Source organism: Grus americana, chromosome 1 (assembly GCF_028858705.1).
Source record: "Grus americana isolate bGruAme1 chromosome 1, bGruAme1.mat, whole genome shotgun sequence".
Taxonomy (NCBI): Eukaryota; Metazoa; Chordata; class Aves; order Gruiformes; family Gruidae; genus Grus; species Grus americana.
In genome coordinates, this window is record NC_072852.1 from 218,862,046 (window position 1) to 218,874,020 (window position 11,975).

Genomic DNA, 11,975 nt, shown 5'->3' on the forward strand with positions numbered 1-11,975 from the left:
GGCTGCGGCCGGAGGGGCTACGGCAGGGGCCGAGCGCGTGACAGCTCGGGTTTAAACGCCGCCAGGCACTCTGACTCTGTATTTCGCCCGCTTCTCTTTATTTATTGCAATAAACGGCGCGCACGTACGACCTTCTGCGTCTCACGCGGGCGGGGTGAGCAGAGGTGGGGATCGCCCGTGGGCAGGACACGTCCCCGGGGGGCTCCGGCATCTCCTGCCCCTCGCTGGGAGCCGGGACCACCACGGGCCAGGCGACATCCCGGTGCCACCCCCTCGCTAAGTGCTCCTCCCCGCTGCTTTTCTTCTGACCTGCTCCCAGGAAATATTTAATATCTCGGGCTTCACCGCGCTGCTCAGGTTGTCCCCGGTGTCGGAGCCGGAGCCGGTGGCTCTCACCAGGCAGAATCGGATTTTTCCTGCGTGTTTGTGGGTGGGAGGTGTCGCTCTCCCAAAGCGTGGTTTGCAGAGCGGCCCCGTGAGCTCTGCAGGGACTGATCCTGCCGGCAGCCGGACCCCCGGCCAGGCCACCATCACCCCGCCGGGACAGCGGCGCTTCACCGACACAGCACCGACTGCTCCGGCCGGTGACGTGTCGCAGGGGCGGGTTATGAAGAGGGGGAAATTAAATACAAAAAGGAAATCAAACCGAATAGCCCTCCCAAATTCCTAAGCCGTAAGTCGCAGTCAGAGGTGGCAGCGAGCTGCCGGGGTCCCGTCCGACACGGCGCACCGCTACGTGAAGTCCCCCTGCCTGAGCGTCCCCGCCAGCGCTGCCGGGCCACGGCATGGGGGTAGTTTTGGCGCTGGCACTCATTTTCCGAGGGATCCGTGAAGGTTTAGGGGCTGCCTTGACCCACCTTTCTGTCCCTGTTGCCTTTTCCTGCCACGGGGACCCGAGCGCTGCTGCCAACAGGGAAAAAAAGGGGGAAAGCTCTGCCGAAACGGAGCTGCTGGGACGGCGAGTGGGGCTGTGGCATCGCCCGTGCTGGTGGTCCGTGGGTGCTCGGCTCCTCTCAGCCCCTCTCTGCTGCCCGGGCAGCGCCGGGCTGGCAGCCGGGTGGGTGATGGAGCAGGACGGGACGAGCCAGTTCCCCCCCAGCGCCGGGATGCGGGGGGTGGCAGTGTCAGGGGATCCGGCTGGATGGGGAGCGGGGTCTCCGGCAGCAGGATTTGGCCTTTACCAGCGACAGACAGCGGGATGGCCGGAGCGGGTTTCTCCCTCTGGGTTGTCCTGGACCCTCTCGGGCTGAGACTCGCTCCCCTGGGAGGACTGGGAAGAGATTCGGCCGCCGCCGTGGTGGCACCCACCAGCAAGTGGCATCCCCCAACGCGCTGTCACCTCCCGCAGCCACCAGACGCTGGCGAACGCCAGCACCGCGCTCGGCTCCCTCCGGCCACGCTCCAGCACCGCACCGGCCCGGTGCAGGACGGGCAGCCCGGGGCGGCACCGCGGAGCTGGCGGGCGAAGCCGGGATTCCCCAGGGTCTCCCCAGGTGCCCGCCGGGCCCCAAACCTGGGGGGGCTGCGAGGGGAAATGGGGCTGAAAGCGGTAAAGTGCGCGATGGGGGGGCAGAGCCGGGCGTGCTGTGCCGGGGTGCGCAACGGGGCGGGCATGTGTCTGCACGGGTGTGCGTGGGAGCGCACGGGTGTGCACGGGGGTGTGCGTGGGCACGAGGGCAGTGCTGCGTGGCGCTGAGGCTGACCCCAGGGAGGAAGGCTGATTCCCTCGGTGCAGCCCCAGGGAGCGGCTCCCTCCCTGCCCCGCGTGCCGTGACACCAGCACCGCCACGCCGACACCGCCGGGCTGGGGGCACCCGGTGCCGGGGCTGTCACGGGGGCTCCTGCACGGCAGCGGCAACCGGCCACGTCACACCTGGAGCTGCTGGCTGGACGCACGGACAGCGGGGAACCCACGGCCATGAGTGCCGAGCTGTGCCGTGCCGTGCCATGCCACACCGTGCCGTGCCGCGCCGTGCCGTGCCGCGCTGTGCCATGCCACACCATGTCACTCTGTGCCGTGCCGTCCTGCCACACTGTGTCATGCCGTGCCACGCCACGCTGTGTCGTGCCACGCTGTGCCGTGCCATGTCAGGTTGTGCCATGCCGTGCCATGCCACGCTCTGCTGTGCCATTCTGTCACACGCTATGCCGATCTCTGCCACGCTTTGACGTGCTGTGCCGTGCCGTGTTAGGCTGTACTGTGCCATGCCGTGCCGCGCCATGCTGTGTCATGCTCTGCCATGTCAGGCTGCACTGTGCCACACTCTGCCACGCCGCGTCACCCTGTGCCGTGCCGTGCTGCACCACTCCGTGCCATGCCGTGCCGTGCCGTGCCCGGCCGTGCCGTGTCAGCCCCCCAGGAACCGCAGCCACGAGGGCCCGGTCGGCAGGAGGGTCCGGGCTGTGGCGGCACTGGGGGGCACACGGGGGCCTCCCCGATTGTTTTATTTGTTTTTAATTGTGCTGGAGGCGCGGCGCCGGCTCCTCTGAGCAAACAGCAGCGGGTGAAAGGGCTCCCTCTGACAGATCAAATAAATGTGCCACCGCAGCCGGGCCGGGAACAATAAACGGGAGGCAGGATCCGGAGGGGAGAAACATCAGGCTGTGACGGGGGAAATTCAATTACCGCCAGCCTTCAGCCCCGTGCCGGGCTCCTAATTCGATTAGGGGCAGGCGAGCTCCAGCGAGCGAAGGGGCCTCGGTGCGGCCCCGGCTCGGGGCTTTGTCACCGGGAACAAAGCGGCGGCGGTGGCCGGAGGCCTCTGGCACCGTTGGGTCGTGCACGGTGCGGGACCAGCCGGGGCCAGGACCCATCAGGTCCCCCCCCCCGGTGCAAAACCCCGTAGGGTGACACAGCCCGGCCGGGGTGTGGGACGATGCTGCCGGCGCTGCCATCGGGCTCCTGGTCAACGACCCCGGCAAAGCTGGGACTCGAGCTGTGCGGGGGACCCGGGTTGTGCCTGGGGGGGGGGTCCCATCAGGGGAGTCCTGTCAGCCCCCTGGCTCCAGAGGGGCCTGGACCCCCCCCCCCCGGCACACGGACATGGCCCTCGAGTCACGGAGAGCCCCCAGAGCCCAGCGGGATGGAGGGACACGGGGTCCCTGTCCCCAGCTCCCCTGCCGTGCCCAGCCCTCCCTGCTGCCATCGCTCACCGTTTTGGGGGGGGGGGGGGGTGTCAGCCTGCACCCCCATCCCATTGGGCAATGCTGGGGACAACTGGGTTCCCCTGCTGCCAGCACCCATCTTCCTTCACCCACCAAAATCAGGAGGTCTCACCCACATCTGCATCCCAGCTCCCACGGGAACTGCAGGGATAAGGGGGGGTCCCCCCCCAGCTGGACAGGGACGGGGTGCCCGGGCTCACCCCCAGCCCGCTGCCCCCTCCTCCTCCCCTGGTCCCCCTCCCTCTCCTCTCCCCCTTCATCCCCCTCATCCTCCTCACACCCCCCCCACCCCCCCATTCTGCCCCTGGCTCCGGGTAGCAATAGCAGCAGCTCCTTGCGTGGCAGATTGCTGCCTAATTAGTTTAGAGGGAAAACTTAATTGAATTAACTTTTTCACAACTCCAGCAGCCTGACAGTCGGGGCTCTCGCTCAGCCGCCAGCCTCCAGCTCCGTGATCTAATTAACTTGTTTAGCAACCTGCCCGCTTGGCCGGCGCAGCTGGGGTGGGCTCGGGTGGGGAGCACCCACCAGCCCCTGCCTGCACCCACGGCTGTCCCGAGGGTCCCACGCAAGGGACCGGACCCAGACCTGGCCCACCAGGGTGGAACTGGGGGCACCTGGGAGCAGGGGCACCAGCTCTGTGCTGCGGGACATGGGGGGGTGTGGGGCAGGACGTGGGGCAGGGCACGGGGCAGGGCACGGGGCAGGATGTGGGGCAGGACGTGGGGCAGGACAGGTCCTGGGCAGCCCCCAGCCCCATCCCTGCGCCCCGTGGGCTGAGCTGATCCCGCAGGACCTGGGCAGGGTCCGGCCTTTCCCCCCCCCCGGGGGGGCCGGTGCCCACTGGGAGGGCAGCGAGCCCCCTCCTCCCCGGGCCGGGGCACAAAGCCCTGAGCCGGCCGTAATTAGACTTTTAAATCCTCTTTAGTGAAAGTGTTTGTCTTGAAAATGTCCCCAATCCTCCCCAAATCCTCCCCAAATCCCCCCGGTGCCGCTGAAAAGGGGCAGAGCCTTTACCTTGGCCCCAGCCGGGTGGGGGGCCCAGCGGGGGGGGAGGTGCTTTGAAATTCAGCCGGGATGAAAAATGGGGGGGGGGGGGCAAAGGGCAGAGCCCCCCAGGGAGGGGGGGAGCTGATCACACACCCCCCGCGGCCCCCCCATGCACCCATGGGTGGTGGGGTGCCCCTGCTGCCCTCCTGCTCCTGGGATCTCAGCCCCAGAGCCCCCCCCGGTGAAGGGGACCCCCTGTCCCCCCGTGTCCCGCCCGGGCGCTTGGTCCCAGGGGATGGTGGGACCTTCCCGGGGTGCCACCTGCGAGGGCGGCCGGTGCCCGGGGACAGCGGGGACCTGGCAGCCACTGGGGTCGGGGTGGATGGATGGAGGGGCCGGGAGGGGGGTGACCGGCTGGGGACAGGGACAATCTGCTGCCTGTCCCACGCCGGGGGGGGCACGGCCCCTCGCTCCCCGGTGCCCGTGGAGCATTGCCAGCCCTGGGCCGGCAAAGCCGCAGCCAGAGCACCCCGAGGAGGTGTCGCGCCCCGAGGGGGGTCCCCGGTTGTGGGACGGAGGCGACCACCCCTGTGGGAGACCGCAGGGCTCGGGGTGCCCAGTTCCCCCCCCCCAGGATAGCACACAGGGCAGCATGTGGGGCAGGGCTGGGGGTGTGGAGGGGGCCATGTGGGGGCACAGGGGCTGCGCTGGCTGAGGGGTTACCCCCCAGATCTGCCATGGGGCGGGGGGGGGCTGACCCCATGGGTGGGTGGCTGGGGGGCCTGGGCTGGGCATGGGGCACCCTGGAGTCCCCCTCTGGGATCTCTGTGAGTGGGGGACAACGGGGACCAGTGCCTGGGGTGATGGGGCTGGGGGTTGGGTGGGGATGGATCCGTGGGGCTGGGGGGGGGCACAGTGGGGGGGATGGGGATGGGATGGGGATGGGGATGGGAATGGGATGGGGATGGGGATGGGGATGGGATGGGATGGGGATGGGGATGGGGATGGGGATGGGGATGGGGATGGGGATGGGAATGGGGATGGGAATGGGATGGGGATGGGGATGGGGATGGGATGGGATGGGGATGGGATGGGATGGGATGGGGATGGGATGGGGATGGGATGGGATGGGATGGGGATGGGATGGGGATGGGGATGGGATGGGGATGGGGATGGGATGGGGATGGGATGGGGATGGGATGGGATGGGGATGGGATGGGGATGGGAATGGGATGGGATGGGATGGGATGGGGATGGGATGGGGATGGGGATGGGATGGGGATGGGATGGGGATGGGATGGGATGGGGATGGGGATGGGGATGGGGATGGGGATGGGGATGGGATGGGATGGGATGGGGATGGGGATGGGGATGGGGATGGGGATGGGATGGGATGGGATGGGGATGGGATGGGGATGGGATGGGGATGGGATGGGGATGGGAATGGGAATGGGATGGGATGGGGATGGGATGGGGATGGGGATGGGATGGGATGAAGCTGGGAACAGGGAGAGGGCTGGGGCTGGGGACAGGGACAATACGGAGGGATGGGGACATGGGCGAGATGGGGATGGAGAAGGGGGTGAGGATGCAGAATGCGATGGGACCGGGGCCGGGGCCGCTGGTGCTGGTTCCCGGGGGGCCCTGCCGAGGGCCGGGACACCGGGAGGGGCAGCGGGGCCGCCCGCCGCGGAGCAGAGCCGGACCGCCCGGCCCGGGGCCGCTCCCCCCGCCCGCCCCGACGTGCGCGGCTGCCGGGGCCGGCCCGGGCGGAGGGGGGGGCGGAGGGGGGGCGGAGGGGTGCGGAGCTTGGCGGGCGCCCACGAAGGGTTAAGGGCGGGGGGCGGCGGGGGGGTGGGGGGGTGTTGGCGGCTCCGCCCGCTCCTGCTGCGCCCGCCGTCCCCGGGAGATATTGTCATGCAAAAGCCCCCGGCGAGCGCAGCCTTTGTCCGCCGCTCCCCCCGCCGGTATATTTACGGGGCGCGGCGGCCCGGGGCGGGCTGGGGCGGCGGATGGCGGGGGCGGGCCGGGGGCCGGCGGGCAGGCGGCGGCGGTAACGGGCGGGCGGCAGCCGGGGCCGCTCCATGTTCGCCATGGACTACTCCTACCTCAACTCCTACGACTCCTGCGTGGCCGCCATGGAGGCGTCCGCCTACGAGTTCAGCCCCTGCAGCCAGGCCGGCTCCTTCCAGTACAGCCCCATGCGGGGGGGCTTCGGCGCCGGGCCCGCCTGCCCCCCCCTCGCCTCCGCCAACTGCGCCCTGGGCGCGCTGCGCGACCACCAGCCCTCGCCCTACTCGGCAGGTAACGGACCCGCACCCCGGACCCCCGCGGGGACACCCCCACACCCCCGCCACCACCGCCCCCCCCCCCCCGCCAGCGTCCGCTGGCCGGGCGTGCGGGAGCGGCCCCCGCCGTCGGGGCTCGGTGCCGTCGGTGCCCGGTGCCGCCGGGGCTCGGTGCCGTCGGTGCCCGGTGCCGTCGGGGCTCGGTGCCGCCGGGGCTCGGTGCCGTCGGTGCCCGGTGCTGTCGGTGCCCGATACTGTCGGTTCTCGGTGCCGTCGTTGACGGCTGCTGTCAGCGCCCGGTACCGTCGGTGCTCGGAGCCGCCGGCGCTCGGAACCGTCGGGGCTCGATGCCATCGGTAACGGCTGCCGCCGGTGCCCGCAGCCCGGGGCTGCCCCGGAACAGCCGCCCGCAGCGCGGCCCCGCATTGCCCCGCTCGGGCCCGGGCCGCCCCCACAGCGCGGTGCCGGGCAGCTCCCCCCGCCCCCCGTGCCTGGCCGCGGAGCCCCCCCCGAGGTCCCCGGAGCGGCGGCGGCCCCGGAGCGGGGCCGGGGGGTGGTCGCCACCGCCGGCCCCCCCCTCCCCGCTCCGATTTCGTTGCCGCCGCGGACGCGCTGCCCGCGGAGGCGCCGATAACGAAGGAGCCGCCGGACGGTCCCGGCCGCCCCCCCTGCCCCCGCCTCAGGCCCCGGCCCCGCAGCCCGCTGCCCCCCCCGGGCCCGCTCCCACCGCCCCGGGCCCCGCGTCCCGCCGAGGGGGCGGCGGCCGCAAGAACGAACGGGACCGGGGGGGCGCGGGGAGGCAGCGCCCGAGCTCCGTGACCGCCCTGCCCGCCCTGCCCGGTGCGTCCCTGCCCCGTTCACTCGGCCCGTTCCCCCCGCTTCGCCCGGTGAATCCCTTCCCGATTTCTTCTGCCCGGTGCATCCTCACGGGGCGTATCCCCACCGGGTGTATCCCTGCCGGTGCATCCCCACCCGGTTCACTCTGCCCGTCTCCCCCTGCTTTGTCCGGTGAATCCCCTCTCGGTTTGTTCTGCCCGGTGCACCCCTGCCCGGTGCACCCCTGCCCGGTGCATCCCTGCCCGTTGTATCCCTGCCCGTTGTATCCCTGCCCGTTGTATCCCTGCCCGTTGTATCCCTGCCCGGTTCATCCCTGCCCGGTTCATCCTGCCCGGTGCATCCCTGCCCGGTTCATCCCTGCTCCGCACAGCCCTGCCCGGTGCATCCTGCCTGGTTCATCCTGCCCAGTGCATCCCTGCCCGCTTCATCCCTGCCCGCTTCATCCCTGCCCGCTTCATCCCTGCCCCGCACAGCCCTGCCCGGTTCATCCCTGCCCGGTTCATCCCTGCCCGGTTCATCCCTGCCTGGTGCATCCCTGCCCGGTTCATCCTGCCCGGTGCATCCTGCCCGGTTCATCCCTGCCCGGTGCATCCCTGCCCGGTTCATCCCTGCCCGGTTCATCCCTGCCCGGTGCATCCTGCTGTGCGGGTCCTGCCAGGCGTCCCCTGCCCACCCTGCCCGCTGTGCCGGCCCCGCTGACCCCCTCCTCTCCCTCCCAGTGCCCTACAAATTCTTCTCGGACCCGTCGGGGATCAACGAGAAGCGGAAGCAGCGGCGGATCCGGACGACGTTCACCAGCTCCCAGCTGAAGGAGCTGGAGCGGGTCTTTGCCGAGACGCACTACCCCGACATCTACACCCGCGAGGAGCTGGCCCTCAAGATCGACCTCACCGAAGCCCGGGTGCAGGTGAGCTGCTGGGGGGGCGGCCGGGGCCTGGCGGGGGGCTCTGGTGCTGCCAGACCGGGAGCTGGGGGGCAGACGGCTGCACCCCCACCTTGGGACCCCGCTGCTCTGCCCCCCACATTGGGGGAGCGATGGGGACCCGCTGCAGGGTCCCAGCGTGGGGACAACCCCCCCACCACCACCCCCCGCAGCTCCAACACGTCCCTGGCGGGGCCGGAGCGTTTCCCCGAGCAATGCCCGGGCAGGGCCGGGGGGGGCGGCTGGGGTGGGGGACACACGGGGCTCAGGACCCGGCTTCGTCACCGCAGCGGCAAGGGGACGGGATGCGGCAGCGCTGCCCGGGGGGCTCGAAGGAAACCCCCGGGGCCCAGCCCGGCTCCCGGCAGGAATGGGGGGGTTGTGCCACATCACCGCTGCGCCGGTACCCGCCAGCAATGACCGCTACGGCCCCGGGTACCGGGGTGGGGTGGATCTGTAAGGGCAGCGGGGGACGGAGACCGGCCCCACGGCAGTGCAGCCCCCTCTTTGTCGGTGCAGAGTCCCCCTTTGTCGGTGCAGCCCCCCTTCATCGGTGCAGCCCCCCCCTTTGTCGGTGCCGTGATCCCCGCGGGGCGCCCGGTCTCGCTGCAGGGAAAGGCTCCCAGTGGGACGATGTCCCTCAGAGGGACACGGCCAGTGTGACCCCTCCGGAGAGGGGGACGCTGCTGGGGGGGTGGTCCATGGGGAGGGTGATGTCCCACAGTGGGAGGGGACCCACCCGTCAGCCCCCCCGCCTGGCCGTGGGGTGCGTGGGGCTCGGGGCGGGGGTCCCCATCCAGCTGCCCCCTGTTTTCGGGTGGAAACTGGGGGGTTCCTGCTGCGCTGCCGGGGTCTGGGGCGGGTCCTGTCCCCCCCAGGCACCGTGGGGTGAGTCGCTGTGTCAGCACATGGGGGAAACGAGGTCCCCCATTTCCACGGGTGAAGGGCAGGCGCTCAGTGGGTGCCATGTGGGAGGGACACAGGACCGTGCCAGGTTGTGGGGGGGCCATGCGGGGATGAGACGGGCCAGGAGGGACCGGAGCAGCAGGCACGGCCCAGGGAAGGGTGCGGGAGTGCTCTGGGATCGCGCCGGGGCGGGGGGGGGGGGGCGTTGCCCAGTGCACCCCGAGCCATGGTGACCCACAGCTCAGTGACATGGGGACAGCCCTGGATGCCCTCGGTGGGTCGCGCTGCGCCCCGGTCCCAGCTCCCCCCCATAGCGGGTCCCGGCAGCGAGATCCGTCTGTAGCAGCGCCGCGATCGGGGCAGCAGCAGCGGGAGATGCCAGGGCGGCAAAGCCAGCGCCCATGTCCCCGACACCCCAGGGAACGTCCCAGTCCCTGGGCCACCCCCCAGCGTGTCCTTGCACTGAGCACCAGGGATGCTCTGCGGGTGAAGGATCCCGTGGGACCCCTCTCTCCCCTGGTGCTGTGATGCCGCCGGGGCACACGGCCGGGTGGCAGCCGTCACTAACCGTGGTGGCACGGCTCGGCCCCGGCAGCCACCCCGCAGCAGCAGCAGCCCTGCCCTTGGCCTTCAGCATCCCGCAGGCAGGACGGACGCTGCAGCCAAGGACGGGGGGACCCACAGGGCCGCGGGGTCCTGGTCCCAAGGGTGGGGGGACCCACAGGGCCGTGGGGTCCTGGTCCCAAGGGTGGGGGGACACACAGGGCTGCGGGGTCCTGGCCCCAAGGGTGGGGGGACACACAGGGCTGCGGGGTCCTGGCCCCAAGAACCAGGGGACCAGGTGGTGTTTCCAGGTCTGGCAGTTTCCCGGGGAGCCCGGTGACGTCCCCAGCTGGCCGTGGGGACAGAGCCCTGCTGTGGTTCAGGATGGGATGGGGTGGACCAGGCTGGTCCTGGGGGAAACCACTGGCAACGTGGTGCTGGTGCCCACGGAGCACCCCGGGGGTCCCTGGGGTTGGGCAGGGACGGCAGCGGTGGCTGTTGGGGGGGGGTCCGAGCCGGCTCCCTGCCTGGTGCAGAGCAGTGTCCCCATCCTGCCGGCACCTTGCGGGACCGTGCGCTGCCGAGTCCTTGCCGGGGAGGGGGGGGTCCGTGGTGGGAATGGCGAGTGGGGCTGACGCCACGGTTGGCACCGTGGGGAGGCCTGCGGGGAGCAGAGGCTGCGGGGGGGGGGGTGTCTGCCCCCGCAAGGTGCAGGCAGGGGGTGCAGCGTGGGCCCCAGCAGTGCCCCCTCCCCGTCTGCCCAGGTGCCCCTGCAGACCCCCCTGGCGTTGCCGGTGCTCGTGCCGCAGGACCGCAGCGGTGCCAGCGCCCGGCGTCAGCACCACGAAGCCTGTAGCTGGTTTTAAATACATTGACACCCCCCCCCCCCCGGCGCTGTGGAAAACATTTCACCCGTGGGAGCGGGGTGCTGCAAGGGGCACCCTGGGGCGAGCACCCCGGCACGGGAGGGCTGCGGAGCCGTCTGCACCCCGTGGGTTCCCCAAACTCCCGGGGATGGCGGCGCGGGGTCCTCCCGTCCCCTCCCGTCCCCTCCAGGTCTGGTTCCAGAACCGTCGAGCCAAATTCCGCAAGCAGGAGCGCGCCGCCAACGCCAAGGGTGCAGGCGGCACCGCCGGCGCCACCGGCAAGAAGTCAGAGCCGCGCTCTTCCTCGGAAGACGACGAGTCCAAGGAGTCCAACTGCAGCCCGACGCCCGACAGCACGGCATCCCTGCCCGCCGCCGGCAGCCTCGGCAGCCCCGGCAGCAGCCTGAGCCCCAGCCCCAGCGCGGGGCCACCCATGGGACCCGGCCACCCCCCCCAGCCCCTCAAGGCACCCATCTGGCCCGGCGTAAGCACCAGCAGCGGTGCCGCCAATGCCGCCGACCTGCTGAAGGCCTGGCAGCCCGCCGAAGCCGTGCCGGGACCTTTCTCCGGCGTCCTCTCCTCCTTCCATCGGAAGCCCAACGCCCTCAAGACAAATCTCTTCTGATGCGCCGGTCGCCGGATCCGGCCACCCCCGAACCCCCTCCCCCGGACCCCCACTGCCGCCCCGCACCCCCCCGCCCGCCACCCCGCGCTCCCACCGCGGCTCCAGTGACGATGCTCCGGCAAACGGCTGCCGGCGGGGAGATGAACCAGAGACCCCCCCCCACCCCTGCCCCTCTGCCTGCACCCGAGGCTGCTCCCCGGGGGGGGCCACGGGACCCCCACCCTCTCCTGGACCCCGCGCCGATGGGACGGACCTGGAGCTGGGAGCAGCCCCCGCCGATGGCTCCCACCGGCACCGTGGGCGTGCAGGACCACGGGGGTGCATGGGGGGGGGGGGCAGCAGCAGCCCCCCCACCCGTCCGGTGTGCCCCAAGCGTAACCATTGCTCCAGCACATTTTGGGGGGGCTCCCGGTGCACCCCAGCGGTGGGAGCAGCCGTGGGGCTCCCCACGGCACTGCGGGTGCTCCGGCAGAGTGGCAGCCCCCCCAGGAGGCCCCCCCATGGGCCGTGCCGCTGGCGGGGGGCGAGGAAGCACTTTAGGGTTGGGGTTCCTGGGGGCCGCGGGGTGAGCAGCGCCGGGGAATTCGGCAGCCAGAGCCCCCTCGGCACAGGCAGCGGGTGATGCCCCCCAAATCCTGCCTGTGGACATGGATTTGCCCCCCCCAGCAGGTGACCTGCCCCCCCCCCCGTGATGGGATTTTGGGGGGGGGACAACGCAGCACCAGGGCTTTGTGCTCGCCGGCAATGCCGCAGATGCTGCCCACGGGGACGAGGCGCTGGGAACCGTCACCGTCCCGCTGTGCCGGGGCTGAGCCGCCCCGGTGATGCCGCAG

The 11,975-nt window shown here is 71.3% G+C and overlaps 1 protein-coding gene across 1 annotated transcript; it reads left to right on the forward strand.

The window, feature by feature from the left end:
• The first annotated feature begins 6,105 nt into the window (after positions 1-6,105).
• PHOX2A (paired like homeobox 2A) lies at positions 6,106-11,282 on the forward strand. The gene is made up of 3 exons (XM_054807619.1): positions 6,106-6,459; positions 8,000-8,187; positions 10,708-11,282. Exons 1-3 carry the CDS (start codon positions 6,240-6,242, stop codon positions 11,140-11,142), a joined length of 843 nt encoding a protein of 280 aa, XP_054663594.1. The 5' UTR covers positions 6,106-6,239; the 3' UTR covers positions 11,143-11,282.
• The last annotated feature ends 693 nt before the right edge of the window (positions 11,283-11,975 follow it).